Source organism: Melanotaenia boesemani, chromosome 1 (assembly GCF_017639745.1).
Source record: "Melanotaenia boesemani isolate fMelBoe1 chromosome 1, fMelBoe1.pri, whole genome shotgun sequence".
NCBI lineage: Eukaryota > Metazoa > Chordata > Actinopteri > Atheriniformes > Melanotaeniidae > Melanotaenia > Melanotaenia boesemani.
Genome location: NC_055682.1, coordinates 2,713,548 through 2,735,351, shown reverse-complemented (window position 1 = coordinate 2,735,351; position 21,804 = coordinate 2,713,548). Strand labels below are relative to the sequence as shown.

Sequence of the window (21,804 nt, the reverse complement as noted above, 5' to 3'; positions counted from 1 at the left end):
CTTGTGTGTGTTTGTGTGTCTGCTCGACACACAACGCAGAAATCTTTCAATGTTTCCTCTCAGCGCGGGAGGTGGCTCGCAGTCGGGACAGGGAGCGGGCCAGCAGCAGTACCGGTCTGGGTTCTGGATCGGTCTCCAGGAGCGGAGGAGGAGGCGTGGAGGAGGACGCCGTTCTGTCTCAGGAAGGGAGGAGAGGCAGCGGGAGTCTCACAGAGGGCCAGGACCTGTACACGGCAGCCTGCAACTCCGTCATCCACCGCTGTGCCCTGCTGGTGCTCGGTGTGAGCCCCGTGTTGGGCGAGCTGACCAAGCAGAACCAGGAGGAGGGCCAGACTCAGTCTGCAACGGGAACGCAGGAGTGTCTGAGCTACATGACCAGGTCAGAACGCCGGCAGCTGCAGGGACGAGGGAAACAATGATCAAACTCGAGAACCCACAAATCAGTCTGCAGAAAAATAAAAATCTTTAGGATACAAAGTGATTTATGCAAGTCCTATTTTAAAAAAGTTAAGACGTTTTTTTTAAATGAAAAGAAAAACAGAATCCCATCAACTCATATTTTATTCCAAGTAGAAGATAAACATGTCAGATGATGGAACTGAGACGTTTCACCATGTGATGAAAATATGAGCTGATAGTGAATCTGATGCAGCAACATGTCTGGAAAAAGTAGTTCCAGGGTGATGTTCGACACGGTGTAAAAAGTAGTTCCAGGGTGATGTTCGGCACGGTGTAAAAAGTAGTTCCAGGGTGATGTGCAGCGTGGTGTAAAAAGTAGTTCCAGGGTGATGTTCGGCACGGTGTAAAAAGTAGTTCCAAGGTGGTGTTCAGCACGGTGTAAAAAGTAGTTCCAGGGTGATGTTCGGCACGATGTAAAAAGTAGTTCCAGGGTGATGTTCGGCACGGTATAAAAAGTAGTTCCAGGGTGATGTTCGGCGCGGTGTAAAAAGTAGTTCCAGGGTGATGTTCAGCACGGTGTAAAAAGTAGTTCCAGGGTGATGTGCAGCGTGGTGTAAAAAGTAGTTCCAAGGTGATGTTCAGCACGGTGTAAAAAGTAGTTCCAGGGTGATGTTCGGCACGGTATAAAAAGTAGTTCCAGGGTGATGTTCGGCGCGGTGTAAAAAGTAGTTCCAGGGTGATGTTCAGCACGGTGTAAAAAGTAGTTCCAAGGTGATGTTCAGCACGGTGTAAAAAGTAGTTCCAGGGTGATGTTCGGCACGATGTAAAAAGTAGTTCCAGGGTGATGTTCAGCATGGTGTAAAAAGTAGTTCCAGGGTGATGTTCGGCACGGTATAAAAAGTAGTTCCAGGGTGATGTTCAGCGTGGTGTAAAAAGTATTTCCAGGGTGGTGTTCAGCACGGTGTAAAAAGTAGTTCCAGGGTGATGTTCGGCACGGTGTAAAAAGTAGTTCCAGGGTGATGTTCGGCACGGTGTAAAAAGTAGTTCCAGGGTGATGTTCGGCACGGTGTAAAAAGTATTTCCAGGGTGGTGTTCAGCACGGTGTAAAAAGTAGTTCCAGGGTGATGTTCGGCACGGTGTAAAAAGTAGTTCCAGGGTGATGTTCGGCACAGTGTAAAAAGTAGTTCCAGGGTGATGTTCGGCACGGTGTAAAAAGTAGTTCCAGGGTGATGTGCAGCACGGTATAAAAAGTAGTTCCAGGGTGATGTGCAGCGCGGTGTAAAAAGTAGTTCCAGGGTGATGTTCAGCACGGTGTAAAAAGTAGTTCCAAGGTGGTGTTCAGCACGGTGTAAAAAGTAGTTCCAGGGTTATGTTCAGCATGGTGTAAAAAGTAGTTCCAGGGTGATGTTCGGCACGGTATAAAAAGTAGTTCCAGGGTGGTGTTCAGCACGGTGTAAAAAGTAGTTCCAGGGTGATGTTCGGCAAGGTGTAAAAAGTAGTTCCAGGGTGATGTTCGGCACGGTGTAAAAAGTAGTTCCAGGGTGATGTTCGGCACGGTGTAAAAAGTAGTTCCAGGGTGATGTTCGGTACGGTGTAAAAAGTAGTTCCAGGGTGATGTGCGGCACGGTGTAAAAAGTAGTTCCAGGGTGATGTGCGGCACGGTGTAAAAAGTAGTTCCAGGGTGGTGTTCGGCACGGTGTAAAAAGTAGTTCCAGGGTGGTGTTCGGCACGGTGTAAAAAGTAGTTCCAGGGTGGTGTTCGGCACGGTGTAAAAAGTAGTTCCAGGGTGGTGTTCGGCACGGTGTAAAAAGTAGTTCCAGGGTGATGTTCGGCACGGTGTAAAAAGTAGTTCCAGGGTGATGTGCGGCACGGTGTAAAAAGTAGTTCCAGGGTGATGTGCGGCACGGTGTAAAAAGTAGTTCCAGGGTGATGTTCGGCACGGTGTAAAAAGTAGTTCCAGGGTGATGTTCAGCACGATGTAAAAAATAGTTCCAGGGTGATGTTCGGCATGGTGTAAAAAGTAGTTCCAGGGTGATGTTCAGCATGGTGTAAAAAGTAGTTCCAGGGTGATGTTCAGCATGGTGTAAAAAGTAGTTCCAGGGTGATGTTCAGCACGATGTAAAAAATAGTTCCAGGGTGATGTTCAGCATGGTGTAAAAAGTAGTTCCAGGGTGATGTTCAGCATGGTGTAAAAAGTAGTTCCAGGGTGATGTTCAGCACGGTGTAAAAAGTAGTTCCAGGGTGATGTTCAGCACGGTGTAAAAAGTAGTTCCAGGGTGATGTTCAGCATGGTGTAAAAAGTAGTTCCAGGGTGATGTTCAGCATGGTATAGCATCTCTTCTTCTAACATGTCTGGAAATGTCTGGGAAGTTGCAGACTGTTTGTATTGATGAGGTGATGCTTGTGTTGGCAGGAGTGAGAGTCTGAGCGCAGAGAGCCGGTCGGTCCAGAGCAGCCCGAGTTACAGGCTGATGAAGTCCAGGAGTGAGTCGGATCTCTCGCAGCCAGAGTCGGACGAAGAGGGATACAACCTGGTAGAGCAAACACTCCCGTCTCACTGCGTCCTCTAATGATGTGATTTGAAATCTACAACGGGCTTCGTGTTTTCTTTCAGACCGGAAGGAGGAACGTGGACCTGGACTTGGCGTTCTCTCAGAGGAAAAGAGGTAAGACCTGTGAAGATGGTGAATCCAGAGAGGCTGGTGGGGGTTCCTGTCGTCCTGGTTCATGTGTTACTTTTGTCTCTCTGTTTCCGTCCCTCTGGGGATAGTTTATTTGCTTCTTTTGGGGCAGTTGAGCCCCAAACACAAGCGGAGCTCCAAGCAAGTAAACGATGGCATGTTTCTTCCTTTTAATTCCTCCGTGACTGTAATGCTCCGCCCACATCCATCCCTCATGAGGTTTTGCACCTCCTATTTCACTGTTAAGGAGGTGAAACTAAAAGAGAGCAGGAACCCTTCATTCTTCAGTTTGGGAAGTTGGTAGGTTCCCAGTGAAGAATGTGATCTGGACTCAGCGCATCCATGTGCAGGTCATCATTTCACTTCTGAGCTGAAGCTCTGGGTGTGGGACGCCCAGCGCATCCATCACAGACGAACTCATCGGCTAATGACGGCTTGTTCTCGCATGGACAGTCTGCATTCGCTCATTTAATGATAGTTTTTCCGTAGATATGCATCAGTCCGCTTAGCTTTTTTTCAAAGCAGCACAGTCCATCCTCCATATGTGCATCTGAAAGGCTCCTTTCTTCCTCCTCCTCCTCCTCCTCAGGTCTTCTTCACAGCTCACCGGACTTCCTGGCGGACTCCTGGTTCCGGGCCAAACTGAGCCGCCAGCGGAGCTACAGCTCTGCGCACTCCTACGAAGAGTCTGATGTGGACCTGAGCCGCTCGCTGGGAATCCACGCGCTCATCGACAACATGGTGAGCTTCATCAGCGGTGACGTGGGCCTGGCTCCAGCCTTCAAGGAGCCGGAGGAGAGCATGTCCACCAGCCCGCAGGCCACCATCCTGGCTATGGAGCAGCAGCAGAACAGAGCCGAGGTGGGTTTCTGTCTGTCCAGCAGCTGGATTCAGACATCATTAACCCTTGAAACGCTGCTAAATCGCTATCATCTCTTTCATCATCACCAGTGTATCAGGAACGGTACCTTAGTGGGGTAAATGTGATGGATATTTAACCCTTTAGCTGATCTACGGAAGTTTTCCAGCATTTCTATCCCGTCCAGGAGGTTTACAATCCAGCCACTAAATGTAGTTTTATTCAGAGACTCTATCTGGTAAATCCACAATGATCCATGATAACAGCATTATTTATCACATTTCACCATAAAAACATCACCATCACTACTATGTTGCTAAGAGACCTCTATTTAGACCTGGACATGATGATGAAGCCACTTCCTGTCAGGCTTTCCACCAATCAGAGAGCTTAGATTGACGGTAACGTCCAATCAGGAGCAGCCAAAGATCAACCAGTGAGCAGAAAGTTCTATGTGTGTGTGAAAAGAAGAAAAATAATGCTCCTCTATGGCTGGAATAAAGCCAAGAAGACGTTTCTGATGCACGGTGGCGCCACAAAGCAGCTGAGCTGGAGTTGGTTTAGTGAGGATAGCAGGTAAATAGTAGCAGGAATAACTGGAAATGAGGAAAAAGTGGAAACATGGAAATAGTTTCTGTTGTGTGTTTGTTTCAATAACAATATTTTTTCTCCTGTAAGCCAAGACTTGAGAGAACGATGAGATGAGAAAAGGTTTGGTCACTGTTGATCTGTGTGTTATTTCTACAAAGTTCTGTTAGTAATAAATTCTGCTTTCTTCTTCTGGTCGACCTTCATGCTGCTACATCTATTCATACATTTATTTTACATCATTTTACCTCCCAATCTGACAGCTGAGGCTGTCCTGGAAAACAAGATTCTGACTGTGATGACATCCATGAAGGATCATGTGTGAACCAGATCATCTGATGAGGAAGGAAAACAAAGTTAAAGGACATCTGTGTGTTACAGTGTTGTGCAACTTCATGCTTCTCATGAATGAGTTCAGTTCAGCTTATTTTAGGTTAGAAGTGAGAATGAAGGTAATACAAATTAAGGTGTTGTGTCCTGAGATCAATTCCACTAGACCTTAAATTCTTCTAAAAATGTGAGCACAATAATAACCTTTTTCACTGTAACAGAGGTAATTTTTTCAGCTTCCCTAAATATTAAAGCAAGGGGAAAAAATGCTGCAAAAGGGTTAAAAAATATTATAAGATATCTTCTCGCATTGGACTGATGCATCGCCTCCACGTAACTTTTCTAAATAGAAGGTCAGCGTAGCCAACTTTCTGACTTAATGACAACTTGCACAGAAATGTTATATTTTCAGACAAAACGTAAAATTCCTGTAAATAATCCCAAGCAGACGAGGTGTCTGATGTGCACGCTGCGTTTGCAGCTTCTCTGCACCGGTGTTGCCGCGGAGCGTTGCCGGTTTGTCAAGCTTGAGTCTGCAGTGCATCGTGGGTAACGTAGTGTGAAGTACATGCAGCGTCGCGGACATGTCGCAGAGACTGTTGCGTTCAAGATCTTTATTTACAAACACGTTTGGTGCAGTTCAACACTCACAAATAAACCAGCGTGTTCTTTTGAACACTGGATACTGCCTGTGTTGCTTTGTTGCCCTTCCATGTTTTCATGGGATAGTACGGCAGAGGCAGAGTTATTCCTTTCAAACCGACAAATTTAATCTTCCTTTCTTGGATTTATTTACCCATAGAAAAAGGTTGCAGTAATGGAAGGAAGTCCATCCAGCAAGTTTCCCCTTCTGCAGGAGAACCAGCAGCTTGTAGCACAAAGTTCAGTAACTGGTTAATGATGCTGATGTTCAGTCGTAACTGGTGACCGGTTCGTTTACTGGGGGTTAAATTACAGGGATAGTGGGTAGTTTCTCTGTTCCAGCATCAGTGACTGGGCGTGAGGTCTCTTACTGGCCAGTGTTTGATGGTCTGTAGAAGGAAGTGTATTAATTCCAGATATGTGTTGTAGTTTCTTAATTTCCACTGTTCCATGTTATTTATGTGTTAAACAGCAGCTGTTCTGCCAAAGCAGCGGTTCTCAAACTTTCTGAGCCACGACCCCCAAGATAACATATGTTGGTGTTCGCGACCCCCACACGACGACTTTGTGGTTAATTGTGATGTATCACGCAGGTCATCTTGCAGCATCGTCTACATGCAAGGCTGGAAAACTATCAGAATCTTCATAAATAAGGAGGATAAAGTGGTTTTTGGTTCACCGTGGTGACAAGGCACCTACAAGTCCAAAATCAGATTTTTAATGTGGCAGCTGCACTAACTTTGTTGTTTATATGTTTAAAAAAGTAAATAATGTGCTAATTTCAAAGATTTATCTCTTCATTAATAGTCTAATTTTGACAGCCCTGATTAAAAAAATCCCTAATTTATTTGATTTATTTGATTTATTTGATTTGTAGACTATATATCTTTTACAATGATCTGGTGACCCCCTGAAATTGTCTCACGACCTGCATGGGGATCCCAACCCCCAGTTTGAGAACATCTGTGCAAAAGGACAGCTGGAAGTCAAAGCTAGCTAGAAGTATTTTTATAATGTAGTTTCCAGAGCGTTTCCATCTGGTTTCTCTGAGACTTGGTCTGTAGGGTGTATTTATTCTGCACACAGCAGAGCAGGTTTATGCTTACTTTACCATGTTCTATTGTTTTATTTTGGTGTCAAAATATAGAAATAAATACAACTTAAATACCTACAAGGAGTGTTGGTGTGATTGGGAAATGAATTAACACAGAATAAAATGATTATTTCTGTGAGAATAATCGTACCGAGAACATCTGGAATGGGGACGTTCCTGCTCTGTGATAGAAAATGTGGGTCAAGTCAACTTTATTTAAAAGCACTATTAAAAACAGCATATGTTGACCAAAGTGCTGTACAAATAAGAGTGATAGAACAGAAACAAAAATTTGGGGCCTAAATAATAAAACATATAAAATAAATAAAAGACTATAAAAACAAAAGCATGAAAAAAATAATCAGCATGAACTGCAAAACTCAGGCTGGTGTAAAAACAAGTCCAAGTTAACTGGAAATGAGTTAATTAAATGAAAATGAATGAAACGGTTTGTATTTTCATCATTTCTGAGAGAAACTGTTTAACTTGGATGTGTCGTCTCTGCAGCTGCGCTTGGAGGCTCTCCACCAGATCGTGGTGCTGATCTCAGGCATGGAGGAGAAAGGCAGCCAGCCCGGGAGCACCGACCGGTCCAGCAGCACCTTCCAGTCCTCCTCCCTGCTCACCTCCGTCAGGCTGCAGTTCCTGGCCGGATGTTTTGGCCTCGGCACCGTTGGCACCGGAGGGTTGAAGAGGGAGAACGTTCAGCTTCATCACTACCAGGTAGCAGGCTGCCACCCTGCCCATGCTCCACTCTGCTCTGACTTCACCTTTAACACTTCCCATCGTTACAGGATGGAGTCAAAGCAGCGAAGAGAAGCCTCCAGATGGAGATCCAGACGGCCGTCCATAAAATCTACCAGCAGCTGTCGGTCACTCTGGAGCGAGCGTTGCAGGCCAACAAACACCACATTGGTAAAATATGGAGGATGATTCTCCTCTTAAACCTCACCGCCCCTGGTACAGTGGGTAATGGGGTTAACATCAGCTTTCATAGGGTGTAACGTCAGGCCTGTTATGTGAATATAGACGTGTGGTTTCCTCTGAGAGTCCAGAATCTCAGCTAAAAGCTCATTAAAACCATTTCTATCACCACCAAACACAGTTAAGACAACAAACAATTAAAAGAAGGTAAACAACATGACACCTGGTCTAAGTAATGATCTACGCTGCAGATAATCTTACCTGACTGAATCTAGGCCTGTGGAACTGAGCTGATCTCAGGGACGTATCACGCCAAGCTGAATGCAGGCAGATATTTACTCTAACATTTACTACAAATTTCATAACCGAAACTAAACAGGCAGCCTAGTTTTATGATTACAGGAACTTGTGTTGTTTAAACATCGGCAGCAGACGTCAATCATCCACCTGTTTGCGGTGTTTTCTCCACTTTTTATCTACTTCTGGATAAATAACATCCCAAAAGAAACACTCCACCACAGAAGAAGAACTGGAGACAAAGTTGTGTGTGTCCCAGATTCCTCATGGGATGACGAGGACCTGACCTAAAACCACCTAGCTATCTCTTTACTAAAACCTCTGGAACTTTGTTTCACTTCAGCTTCATGAATCTTTGACCAGAAAATGTCCCCATGTTGGGTCGTGCTTTTCTGGAAGCTTTTGCCTCCTGCAGCAGATTTTTAACCCATGATGTCTGGTGGGCGGGGCATCATGGGTTAAGCTCCAAGCCCCCACAGTCTACCTTCCAAGTACCTCCACATGTTGGAAAGCGAAGATTCTTGAGATGTGAATGAAGTATACCATTCCAAGCTGAGGTTAGAACAGTAGTTTCAGTAAACACTGACCAATTTCTTTTCTCCTCTGCAGAAGCTCAGCAGCGCCTCCTGCTGGTGACGGTGTTTGCTCTGAGTGTTCGTTACCAGCCGGTGGACGTCTCTCTCGCCATCTCCAGCGGCCTGCTGAACGTTCTGTCTCAGCTCTGTGGGACAGAGACTATGCTGGGACAGCCCCTCCAGCTGCTGCAGAAACCTGGAGTGTCCCAGCTCAGCACCGCCCTGAAGGTGGCCTCCACCCGCCTGCTGCAGATTCTGGCCATCAGCACTGGGTGAGACGCCCAGCAGCTTCCAAACTGCAAGACTTGATCGACCTGGACCAGAACAAGGAAAACATTAAACCAGCAGCGGTGTCTCTCTGTCTCTGCAGGACGTATGCAGACAAGTTGAGTCCTAAGGTGGTCCAGTCCCTGCTGGACCTGCTCTGCAGTCAGCTGAAGAACCTTCTGTCTCAGGCAGGAGTGAACCTTCTGTCCACTGGGAAAGACCAGGAGGACACCAAACAGGAGGAGAGTTCAGAGTCTGAGAAGAAAGACTTCAGAGGTGAGACATTTCCTGTCACCACTGCGATCACAAACTGGACTAATGTATATAAACATCCGTTTTTACTTTTTCTGTTTACGGTAGGCGAGACACTACAGGTGAATAGGGTCAAATTAACTAATCAACTAACACCTTGAAACTTTTCTTGTTTATTCCTCACATTAAGACTATTATTTTTTGTATTGAAAATTTTCTGAAATTTTCTGTTAAAATACGCAAATTAAGTATTATGTAGTATATATAGTATTATATATATTTTATAGAAAATACTATCAATAACCAAGTTTCAATGTTCACCATGTTTTTGAGAAAAAATATTCTACAAATCAGACTGTAAGAAGTTGCAGAAAAAGGTTTGTGAATCACCAAAGTAAAATATTCACCTGTAAACTATTTAGCAGCTTATTACCTCTCACATTAGCAGCTAACGCTAAGACCGTGGCCTCTCACATTAGCAGCTAACGCTAAGACCGTGGCCTCTCACATTAGCAGCTAACGCTAAGACCGTGGCCTCTCACATTAGCAGCTAACGCTAAGACCGTGGCCTCTCACATTAGCAGCTAACGCTAAGACCCGTGGCCTCTCACATTAGCAGCTAACGCTAAGACCGTGGCCTCTCACATTAGCAGCTAACGCTAAGACCGTGGCCTCTCACATTAGCAGCTAACGCTAAGACCGTGGCCTCTCACATTAGCAGCTAACGCTAAGACCGTGGCCTCTCACATTAGCAGCTAACGCTAAGACCGTGGCCTCTCACATTAGCAGCTAACGCTAAGACCGTGGCCTCTCACATTAGCAGCTAACGCTAAGACCGTGGCCTCTCACATTAGCAGCTAACGCTAAGACCGTGGCCTCTCACATTAGCAGCTAACGCTAAGACCGTGGCCTCTCACATTAGCAGCTAACGCTAAGACCGTGGCCTCTCACATTAGCAGCTAACGCTAAGACCGTGGCCTCTCACATTAGCAGCTAACGCTAAGACCGTGGCCTCTCACATTAGCAGCTAACGCTAAGACCGTGGCCTCTCACATTAGCAGCTAACGCTAAGACCGTGGCCTCTCACATTAGCAGCTAACGCTAAGACTGTGGCCTCTCACATTAGCAGCTAACGCTAAGACCGTGGCCTCTCACATTAGCAGCTAACGCTAAGACCGTGGCCTCTCACATTAGCAGCTAACGCTAAAACTGTGGGCTCCGTTGTGTTCATCACAGACAAGATGTTTTGAAAATAACATCAAATTATGTCACCACACAAGTATGTCCTCTGAAATAAATATGGTAGTGGACTGGTGAATGAAGACACAGATTTTTTAAATATTGTATTTCAGAAGTGCATGTAGACAGTCATATCAGATCAGATTATACAGTAATCTGATTACTCCCAGATATCAGATTTTTGTGGTAATTGATGGTAAACGGACTCCTTGATGAAAAGACTAAACCTTTGATGAATGCTGCTTTTATACCCAATCTTGACACCCTCACCTGTCACCAGCTAATCTGCTGGTTGGAGAACAATGTTGGAGGATGTTCTATAAACTTTCCTGTGTTTATATATTATATTTTCTAAACACAGTGAAATTGGTTAAGAGACTAAAGACACTGGAAATTATTTATTTGTAATAATGTCTTTTTAAATAAAGTGTTGAACTAATGAAGAAGTTACAGAGTTAAATTGGTCTTTTAGAAAAGCTTTTTTGAAATGAGGCTAATGTAGGTGAGTTTCGGTTTATTGTTTCTGTGGTAAATAAAAACAGGTGGTGGATCGGATAGAATGCCCTGAAATGATCCGGGTCGGTGTGTTTTCTTGTCCTCAGCTTTGATCCGAAAGCAGCACACGGCAGAGCTGCATCTCGGAGACTTCCTGGTCTTCCTCAGGAGGGTGGTTTCCTCCAAGGCTATCCAGTCCAAGATGGCGTCACCTAAATGGACTGAGGTGCTGCTTAACATTGCCGCTCAGAAATGTTGCACAGGTAAGACCGGTTACCATGGAAACGCAGATAAACATGCAGGGTTATCTAAGCCAGACGCTGCAGACTCACTCCTGCCTTGTAAACGTAGGCGTCCCTCTGGTGGGAAATTTGAGGACACGGCTTCTCGCGCTTCATGTTTTGGAGGCGGTCCTGCCCGCCTGTGAGGCCAACATGGAGGACGACCAGGTGACGCAGGTACGACTCAGTTTTATCCCTCAGCGAAGAACCCGGTGATGCTCCGGAAGCTAACACGTTGTCTTTCAGGTGGTGGAGCGGCTGTTCTCTTTGCTGTCTGACTGCATGTGGGAAGCTCCCATCGCTCAGGCCAAACACGCCATCCAGATTAAGGAAAAAGTCCAGGAACTCAAACTACAGGTCTGACATAAATCTGACATAAAGTGAAGGTTCTTGGTTTAACTCTTTGTGTATTTTTTAAGAGTAAAATGAGACTTTGGGCTGCTTGAATTTCAATTAAAAAAGCTGGGAAAATGAGTGTTTTCTAAAAGGTTTGACTGGTACATGTCTGACTTTCATTGTGGCTCGGATCCACAGGGGGAGGCGGAGGAAGAGGACGAGAACCTTCCCATTCAGGAAGTGTCCTTTGACCCGGAGAAGGCTCAGTGCTGCGTGGTGGAGAACGGTCAGGGGCTGACTCACGGCAGCGGGGGGAAAGGCTACGGCCTGGCCTCCACCGGCATCTCCTCCGGATGCTACCAGTGGAAGGTACGGGAAGACGCTAACGGGTGGATGGGTGATGTCTCTGCCTTGTAGGAACTCCTGCTTCTGTTTCTGCCACAGTTCTACATCGTGAAGGAGAACCGAGGCAATGAGGGGACGTGTGTGGGCGTCTCGCGGTGGCCCGTTCACGACTTCAACCACCGCACCACCTCGGACATGTGGCTGTACCGCGCGTACAGCGGGAACCTTTACCACAACGGGGAGCAGACGCTGACGCTGAGCAGCTTCACGCAGGGAGACTTCATCACCTGCGTCCTGGACATGGAGGCCAGGACCGTGTCCTTCGGCAAGAACGGGGAGGTGAGCGGAGGCCTGAAACTTTACCCAGCACCTGCCACTTTTTACAGGGCTTCATTATTAACTTTATGTGCGCACTAATGTGGGTTATCTTTGAGTTAATCTGTCAGTAGCTTTACTCCCAACAAAGACATCGCTAACCAGTCCTGGTTAGTTGGGAGACACATTCACGTACGTTAGAAGAGAGATGGTGATGCAAAGCTTGTAAACATGCGTCTGTTTGGTTGGCAGGATGGAGGCTAAGTTAGCAAAGCCTGGAGAGGCCATTTTAATCTATAATTTTATCATGGATACCCTCCCACACACTTAAAGAACCAACTGAAGGAGGTTCTGTTTCCGTGTATGTGTTGTGTGTCTGCAGGTGGGAGTGTCCTCACCTGTGAGTTTGCGCATCGGGGTGGAGACCCATAGACTCAGAAATAACATGCCGTAGTTCAGTTTAAATAAGATGACTAATATCATGAATAATATCGTTTTAAAGATGATCTACAGAATTGAGCAGATTCTCTGTGATGCGCCCCTCTGGACGGCTAATCCAGCATCAGCTTGCATCCTCCAGAGTCTTATCTTGACTCTTGTCTCATCTTTCTGTGTCCTCTCTTCCTCCAATAATTCCTTCTTGTGTATCTTTGCTGAATAAGCCACGGTACGCGTTCAAAATGGCCGGTGTGTTTGTAGCTAGCTTGTGACGCGGTGCGTAAAGCAAAACTCTACATACACACACAAATAAAGGACACAGGACATGGAGGAAGAGTCTGTATCCGTCTTTATCCTTTAGGATGTGTCGGTTAGTTTACACACAGTTTCTGATGTGTAAAACTTATATTATAAAAATGCAAACAAGGCTTGTTTTATTTGTTTGTTGGCATCTAACACATCAGACCTGTTTAAGATGATTACACACAGACTGAGACCTTTCTTGTGATTACTGTTAAATGGCAATATGACAGATAGTTTCTATGAAACAGAGCAGCCTGTAGTTTTAATATGGAAAATAATTTACAATATGTTTTGTGTTAAAGGTGTCATCACCTGGTCTTTTCATGTGTCCACTGTCCTCTAAGTGTCATTAAATATTTTTTGAAAACTTATTAAACAAAAAAAATCAAACGTAGAGCTCGTTCTGATTAGGCCTGTCGTGATAAGCAATAAGTCAATTAATTGCACGGTAAGAAAAAATGAGCGCGATAAGTTTGCTGGCCGCAATAATTTTCTTTTTTTTTTTTTTTCTATCTTACTTTACCATAGGCTGTGTATGACAGCAGGTTTCACTATGGAGCATCTCGACTGAACGCTCTCGTTTCTTGGGAGTGATCTCTCTCGTGTCATACGTGACAGCAGCATGTTGCCGCAGGAGACCGTGGTGAAGCACTTAACCTGTACAAGCCGGTACGTCGCATTTGTTTACAGGGCTGCCAACTCTCACGCATCGGCCGTGAGACTCGCATATTTGAGCAGCTTCTTACGCTAAACCTCCGATTTGTCACACTGAAATACACACCAATCGGCTGATCGAGAGGTTCGGGAGGATTCCCAGTGGGCCGCGTTACTTTTGGGCCGATGTCCTGGTGTATGTGAAAAAGGCGTCGCAGTAGCGCAGTTCATCACTGCTTGTAGATCAGTCTGACCCGCAGTAACGAGGGAGATATTTTAGCTTCATAAACAGCAATGATGCGCAGTTGTTTTTTTTTAATACAATGGTACTAACAGGCAGTTTTACCAGTTTTCCCTGTCTGAGCCCCATGTTTAATGTTTTTTTAAATATATTTTTTGAAGAGCAATTTTGTTTACGGAGACTTTATTATCTATCATACTTATTGTTTTTGGTTGTGTTTGCTTTTCATTCATCGCATAGCAAAATTTGTTATCATGGCAGGCCTAGTTCTGATCCTTTGCTCATACCACGACTTTGTCTCGTGAGACAAGTCAAGCTGCCAGCTTTGGAAGGGGAGCTGGCCCAGTGCACGCACAGTGCGTCCGACTCCAAATCAACAGCTTAGTGATGGTGAGCGAACCTGACCGAGCAGCAGCTTACGGACTTCAGCCATTCATGTTTGAACCAGACTCCGATGGGAGTGAAGATACCTCCTCTACACTACAACCTCTGTAATACTGACACTTCCCCAGTTTTAGGCTCTTCCAGGAGGCTCATTTCTGCCCAGTTACCAGTAAAATCTAGCCTTAGAGATTACATCCTTCACGACTCCCGTTTTACATCCATGATGTGAAAATGTCAGAGAAATGAGAAGTTTGCGTTCTGGTTCGGTGATAAAATCCGACTACATGATGGTCACCTTGTTAGATTGAATGATCACATGGTCACAACTGCCGTGTCGTGGTAGGGAGACTAGCTACATCTGTGACCACACATCCATCATGACAAACCATCAGTCATGAATACTGTAGTGCTGTGTGGTAGCAGGCATGAAAAATAAGAAATAATTTACAAAAATTTACATAGCAGAGCACTTCACCCCACTTATAAAAAGAAAACACGGGGCTCATTTGTACGTTGCAGGGGGTTAACCTTTTAGACTCCTCCCTTAGCTTTAGCGCAGGGGTAGCCAACGTCGGTCCTCGAGGACACCAATCCGGCAGGTTTTCCAGATTTCCGTGCTCCAACACACCTGACTTAAGTCTGACTGAGTCAGGTGTGCTGGAGCAGGGAAATCTGGAAAACCTGCCGGATTGGTGCCCTCGAGGACCGACGTTGGCTACCCCTGCTTTAGCGTTAGCATTAGCATTAGCTGCATCAGCTTAACTCACATCTCAGACACAGTAAAGCATGACTTTATATCCGTAGCAGCACTTACCGATTGCATCGATGGTGAGCCCCTCTTTCCAACCGCAGGGTTGATGCCATCTTCGCCTGAAACTGCCCCAAATTACTGAAACATTCAGATGCAACTAGAGTGCGGCAGGCACAGGTGCAGGTACATTATTACAAAAATGGAATTTAATCCATTTGTCCCTGGTAGTTTGGTCCGCTGCTGCAGGGAGGCTAAAAATATTTTGATGTTGGTTTTGGCAACTGACAACCAAGCAGTTGCCATGGGAGCGCCGTTTCCACATCTTCACACAACTTGTTGCTAATGACGACTGCGGCAGGCTGAGCAGGTGAAGCTTATTCCTGTGATGACGAAATCCCAGGAGCAAATATAAATCACGCGTTTGCGAGTGTTTACCCTTGTTGGCGGTTCTGCTGTGAACAAAGAGCTGTCTTTAAAAAAAAAGGCTTTTAGGGAAGTTAATGCTTCGGTCCAACACCGATACACGTTTTAACTTGAAAAAGTGCAGTTTCCAGGTGGTGACTCCTTTTAAGTAGAGAATCCTGAGAGGAACAAATCTCTATTTTCTTTTTACAAACTGCCCCCTAAAGACAAGAACAAAGTTCAGGCTCTTTTACTTTAACCTTGACTTGTGATTGAACAGGAGCCAAAGTTGGCGTTCGAGGACGTGGACGCCACGGAGCTGTATCCCTGCGTGATGTTCTACAGCAGTAACCCTGGAGAGAAGGTGGGCGGAGACGTCTGCTGTCAGACTCATGGTGACGCTGTCATCTTGTCACTAACGGAATGTTTGGATATCTTTGATCTCCAGGTGAAGATCTGCGATATGCAGATGAGAGGAACGCCACGAGACCTGTTGCCCGGCGACCCGGTCTGCAGCCCGATGGCGACCGTGCTGGCCGAGGCCACCACGCAGCTGATCCGCATACTTCACCGCACCGACCACTGGACCCACCGCATCAACAAGACCATGATCGAGCGGCTCTACAAGATCAAGCCCTGCTTCCGAGAGTCCGCCGGCGCCTCCGGTGGCGCCGCTGGTCAGAGGCTGAAAAAGAGCCGCTCGGTCCAGAGCCGCGAGGAGCACGACGCTCAGAGAGAGAGCCAGGAAACCCCCGCCAGGACAGAGGAGGAGAAGGGCCGCCACGGACGCCAGCACGGGCTGGGCGAGCTGTCGGAGCACAACCTGAGGACTCTGTGCACGGATGTGTGGCCAGTCCTAGCGGTGATCGGAGGGGCGGACGCCGGGCTGCGCGTGGGGGGCAGATGTGTGCACAAACAAACAGGACGGCACGCCACGCTGCTGGGCGTGGTGAAGGAGGGCAGCACGTCGGCCAAGGTCCAGTGGGACGAAGCTGAGATCACCATCAGGTACTGCATGGAAAGCTCCGCTGCTGCATCGCTTTGTGTTATGTTGATGGAGGTGTTGCCATGGCAACGGCTCAGCTTCTTTTACTGGTTGCAAGAACAGCAACATGGCTTGTTTTTCTTACATTGTCTACATCAGGAATCCCAACAGAGCAGTTTTCACCCACCTGCTGGTGGGTCGCATTCTCATGACGTCATACACCAAAAATAATTTAACCCAAGGTCCTGAAAAACTTGAATTTAATTTGATAAAAAACACATATTAAAGTTTTTTTTATAAAATATTCATATAATATTAGCCATCAGCTGATCTGCTGTGTTAGTAATCAGTATTTAAAAACGACTGAATGCCAGCAGCTGGAGAAAACAAGCAAGTAAAGATGGAAATTTACAAAGATAATAACCTGGTTTCCATGTCAATCTTTGATTTGCTTTTAGAAGATGGGATTAAGAAATTCCACTATTGCACAAAAAAGTTTCTTCTGTTGACTCAAAGCACCGCTCAGGTGGAGTTAGAGATTTTTTATGTTTATGTGTATAATTAATTATTTTTAGTTTAGTTTTCTTAGGTCCGGTTTGGAGCCCAGTACAAGTCGCTGAACATGCACATGAACATTTTTAACAACATATGACGTTATAACACGATACCGTTCCAGTTTTTACAGTAAAATATCACCTTATTTAAAACCTTCCATGTTTTTATATCATGTTATGACGTGATTTGTTTTAAGTTTGTAGAATGAAACGTTATTATGCGATTTTGTTTAAAAATATTTCCTGTGCATGGCATCAGTGGGCTTCCGTAGGTTCCTTCAGATTTTCTGCAGTAGAAAATTTCCTTAAATTGTCATTTTTTCTACCTGTCAGTTAAACGGGATGTTAAATGTTTTCTGTTCCTCTGATTCGCTGCATCGGCCTCGTTGTTGCTTCCTGTTGCTCGTTTCCTCTCATCTGTTACTGCCTGGCCCGCCTTCATCATCGCTGCTCTTCATCGTCTCTGCCATGCTGCATCTCTTCAGTCGTGTTGCATGTTGTGCTCTTCCTCTCCTGCCCTTTCCCTCACTTTGTGTTTCCTTCCTTTGTCTCCTTTACTCTCCACTTCCTTCAATTAAAGCTTCCCAACTTTCTGGTCGCCTAGTGACACTCCGCTGTACAACCTGGAGCCCTGCGAGCCGCTGCCGTTCGACGTGGGACGTTTCCGCGGCCTCACCGCCTCGTTGCTGTTGGACCTCACCTACCTGACCAGCATCCACGAGGAGACGGCAGCAAAGCTTAGCGCACGGCGCCACGAGAAGAAGCATCGCAGCACACCCTCAACCGGACACGAGCCCACCGGCGGGGAGGAGAAGGCGGACGGCGAGGGACACAACCGTAACGAGCAGAAAGATAACAGCGGAGGCTCGTCTGGAGCAGCGTCGGCTGCCTCAGACCTCAGAGTATCTCACAGCCTGGACGAGGTGAAAGCGCACGTGGCGCCCAACTCGAAGTCTGAGAGCGAGATCTCGTCTGTGGCCGGTGGAGGCGGGAGCGAAGCTCTCTTCTCTGCAGCTGCTGCTGCTCCTGCTGCTGCTGAGGGGAGCAGGAAGAAAGGACACGAGCACGCCTCCCGAGGTCACGAAGCTTCCTCCATCGCCACTCAGTCGGAGATCCACGCCGTGCAGCTGTCCTACCTCTACCTGGGAGCCATGAAGACCCTCGGCGCTCTGCTCAGCTGCAGCAAGTATGCAGAGCTGCTCCTCATCCCAAAGGTACTGCAGAGGGTTTGCTCACAGCAGAGGATGGTTTTACATGCTGAGATCGTTCAATTTACTGGGTTATTACAACGTTATAATTATTACAATGTTATTACAGTGTTTAAGGATTATAAAGACGGTTATATGAGATCAGTCTGAAAACAGGTCGAGGTCATCAGTTCACCGTCAGTCTGCAGGCTCATCTTTAAAGAACATTAGACATCTTAATATCAGGAGAAAAACACTTGACTTGAGAAGGTTCCGACTATCATCCGGTGAAACAATCTGCCAAGATCATTAAACTGGGTAAGACGTCCTGATTTTAGACAGGTGAGAAATAACTTAAGTTGTCAAACTCTCTTCCTAATGGTGCGTTCCAGTTGTCTCGAAAGAGTCGATGAAGTCATGAGCAGGGAAAGCTCTCGTTTGGTGTCCTGCTGCATCCACGACGGTGCCCAGATAAGCAGTTTGTGAGCATCTAAAATTCTGACACATTAAACTAGAGAGTCATGAACCAAATGTAAAAACGTTCACCCTGGCGATTAATATTTACATAACTTTATAACCGAAACAATGTAAGTATCTACGACAATGGCTCAGTGATGTTTACACAAAACGTAATGGACACAAAACGTGTTGGAGAGAAACTACATAGATTACAGCTGGTACCTGCAGCCATCTTGAAATCTGGAATTTCAGGGTTATCTGCAACATATGAGTTTTTCGTTTGTTGTTTCAGGAAAAATTCCTTTGTAAAACAATCTCGGAGGACAACAGGAACACTCTACAAGTTCTTTAATGTTGGAGCTGTTTTCAACGTGGTTTGTTTCTCACTTTGAGAGAAATCGTCTGAAAACAAGAGAAATGAAACGCGACGAGTCTCCTAGATTTTAGACCCGCTAGTGCACGAAAAGTCATCCAGTAACTGGAAGGCTGGCTGTACAACTCCCACCTCATCCTGGTCAAGCTGGCTCCGGTAAAACACCACCACTTCGACCACTTTGGCCTCTCCTTTCCACGGTCAGTTTTGGGTGGACGAAACCACAAAGGTTTGAGAAGGGGCTCCAGAGTGACATTTTCTTGAAACGTGAGGTGAATCCTCTCTGTGTGAGCATGAGCTGGACTCTTCTGGTGAAGATGACGTCAGCTCACGCTCTTGGGTCCTGTTTACACCTACGTACGGCACAATGGCAGCGACAACAATGGCAGACCTCTGGTGTCTGTTCGTGCTGATGAATCTTTTTAAGTTATTTGGTCTCTTAAAACAAAACCAGCTTCTCCTGCAACATTTATGCTGCCAGTGAAGACGCAGAGATTACAGGCACCAGATAATCAGTACACCTCCGTACAAGCGTCACACAATGCATTTTTCTTCGTTGTCGTGTAAACAGAACCTTAATTTAAAGCCACTATTCGGCGAGCCATGGCTATGGTGTGGCTCATCTCTGAAAAGGTGAATAACTACACATTACAACCAGTGTGGAAATTAAACAGATTTTGAACCAGTAACCTCCTCTTTCATTAGTTTCGGACCAAGTGAAAAATGATATGATGGAGCCAGTGAACATAAATCCGTCACCTATCACTCTGCGCAGGATGCAGCTACCACACAGCTCCAGCCGTGGATTAGCATGTAGCTAGCAACACAATGGACGTATTAAATCCGTCTCACAGGTCAGACAGAAGAGAAACTGTTTAAATATCCAGTGGCAGGACATTGAAAGTCAGATTTCAGAGGGTCAGTTGTAAAAGCTTCTGACCCTCCCTCTTAAGAGCGGCTCAAACTCCATGCTGAGGCCGTGCAACACATCACTTACCTCTCTGAGCCGTCCTTTCACACATTGGCTGCAATTAAAAACAAAAATAGGGCTTGTTTACAAGTGGAGGAGAATTAGTTTGTTTATCATCCATCACTCTAAGAAGAGATAAACCAGCCTCATCCTTATCACTGATTTGCAGTTATTGGTGTAAGTGATCAGTCTTAGATAAAGTTTTTAGTCCAGATGTTATTGACAAGGCTTGATTATCAACAATATTATTATTTTCAACAGTTTTTGCCAATAATTTGCAGAGAAGGGGCAATAATGTGGTGATCTTAAAGTTGAATCACCAGTCCTGCTACTGGTCATTTTCTTGAAAATTTTAAGATATGTGAAAATGAGAAACACATTGAGCTCAGATTTTAATTTGGATTAAAAAAAATACCATTTAAAAGCACTCCAATGCATTTTCTTAAACTTCATTTAAGATGTAATTAAGTTATATTAAGTTTATGTTTAAAATGTAGTCGTTCCTATGAAATGGCAGTAAATGTGATTTGGGTCCCTGATTGGGGTTTAAAAAGTTAGCGAACCGTTGTTTTGAGGATCGAAACATTTCCATGTTGTTGGATTAACACGAACCTGTCGACTCTTCTGACTTCCAGGTGTTACCAGAGACGGCACCCAGCGGCCACAACGCCGACCTGAACGCTGGCTCCAACGGCGGCGCTGTGGCCTCCTCGCCGGTGTGTCAGGAGGAAGTGGAGATGAGGGCCGCGCTGCAGTTTCTGATGCGCCACATGGTGAAGCGGGCAGTGATGCGGTCGCCCATCAAGCGAGCGCTGGGCCTGGCGGACCTGGAGAGGGCCCAGGCCATGATCTACAAGCTGGTGGTTAACGGGCTGCAGGAGGAGCCCAGCGGGGGGAAGACGAGGCCCGGTGAGAGCCTCGTCCTTTCAGGATGAGGGTCTGAGGTAGAAAATAGTTTCATGTTTAAATGATTTACTTTTTTTTCTTTCAGGGGTGAGGACTGAGCCTGAAGGAGAGGGGGAGGGCACAGAGGGGGAGCAGCTGGCTCAGACCCCCATTACCACGAGCCCGTCTGCCTCCAGCACCACCTCCTTCATGAGCTCCTCGCTGGAGGACACCACCACCGCCACCACGCCGGTCACTGACACCGAGACGGTCCCCGCCTCAGAGTCTCCGGGCGTCATGCCTCTCAGCCTCCTCAGGTGACAGCGGCGGTGCTCAGAGGCTCGCGGTCAGAGAGGAGCCTTGTTTTCAGGTGGACTAACCCTCGCTCTGTGTTCCTACAGGCAAATGTTCTCCAGCTACCCCACCACCACCCTGGTTCCAACACGCCGAGCCCAGACTCCCCCCGTGTCGTCCCTACCCACCTCTCCCTCAGATGAGGTGGGCCGCCGGCAGAGCCTGACCTCCCCAGACTCCCAGCCAACCAGACCGCAGAACCGGGCCGGCACCTGTAAGTACCTGGATGTGTCTGGATGTGTCCATCATATCCATTCATGTCTGATGATTTCCTTCTTTCTTCAGCTCTGTCGGACCCCAGCAGCAGACTCTCCACCTCCCCCCCCCACCAGCCATCGCTGTGCCCCTGCTGGAAATGGGCTTCTCCCTGAGGCAGATCACCAAAGCCCTGGAAGCCACAGGTCAGTCTACATCAAGTCTCCTGCTCCTTCCAGACTTCTACATTTCATCTCATTTTAAGTCTCACAGAAAGGGTGGATAATGAGGATTCCACACTCAGGACATTTATTTATTTACATGGAGTCAGAGTCAGAAGTGGGGCTCCTGTGTTGTCATTGTCGAATCTAAAGGAAAAAGTAAATCAACATTAGTGATTATTTCTGGTGTTCATTCCCGTCATCCCAGGGGCTCGAGGAGAGGCCGACGCTCAGAACATCACCGTACTGGCCATGTGGATGATTGAACATCCGGGCACGGAGGACGAGCGCGATGAGGCTCATGCCAGGACCGGCGATGGGTCCGAGTCCTGTTCAGGCGCCACAGCTGGAGGTAAATCTCTGGACCGCAGCTCATACCTGTGCTCTCCCGGAGACATCGCCAGTGCAGATGCTGAGATGGAGGAGGGCTTCAGCGAGAGGTACAGCTGGAAGTTTTCCTGGTCCTGATTTAGACTTTTTAATATTAGGATAAATGTGTCTGTCTTTTCTCTCATTTCTTCACTTGTACT

General features: G+C 46.4%; 1 protein-coding gene across 1 annotated transcript in view; it reads left to right on the top strand.

Moving 5' to 3' along the window:
* The window catches only part of herc1 (HECT and RLD domain containing E3 ubiquitin protein ligase family member 1), an 83,783-nt gene that overhangs the window by 29,168 nt on the left and 32,811 nt on the right, over nucleotides 1-21,804 (top strand). Inside the window, 22 exon segments of the mRNA XM_041987663.1 lie at nucleotides 40-379; nucleotides 2,813-2,933; nucleotides 3,014-3,065; nucleotides 3,670-3,941; nucleotides 7,100-7,315; nucleotides 7,387-7,507; nucleotides 8,423-8,660; nucleotides 8,759-8,931; nucleotides 10,749-10,904; nucleotides 10,993-11,099; nucleotides 11,169-11,279; nucleotides 11,457-11,627; nucleotides 11,703-11,942; nucleotides 15,372-15,455; nucleotides 15,540-16,099; nucleotides 17,211-17,844; nucleotides 20,255-20,528; nucleotides 20,611-20,821; nucleotides 20,906-21,066; nucleotides 21,144-21,173; nucleotides 21,176-21,259; nucleotides 21,483-21,714. Coding sequence (XP_041843597.1) covers nucleotides 40-379; nucleotides 2,813-2,933; nucleotides 3,014-3,065; nucleotides 3,670-3,941; nucleotides 7,100-7,315; nucleotides 7,387-7,507; nucleotides 8,423-8,660; nucleotides 8,759-8,931; nucleotides 10,749-10,904; nucleotides 10,993-11,099; nucleotides 11,169-11,279; nucleotides 11,457-11,627; nucleotides 11,703-11,942; nucleotides 15,372-15,455; nucleotides 15,540-16,099; nucleotides 17,211-17,844; nucleotides 20,255-20,528; nucleotides 20,611-20,821; nucleotides 20,906-21,066; nucleotides 21,144-21,173; nucleotides 21,176-21,259; nucleotides 21,483-21,714 — 4,588 coding nt within the window.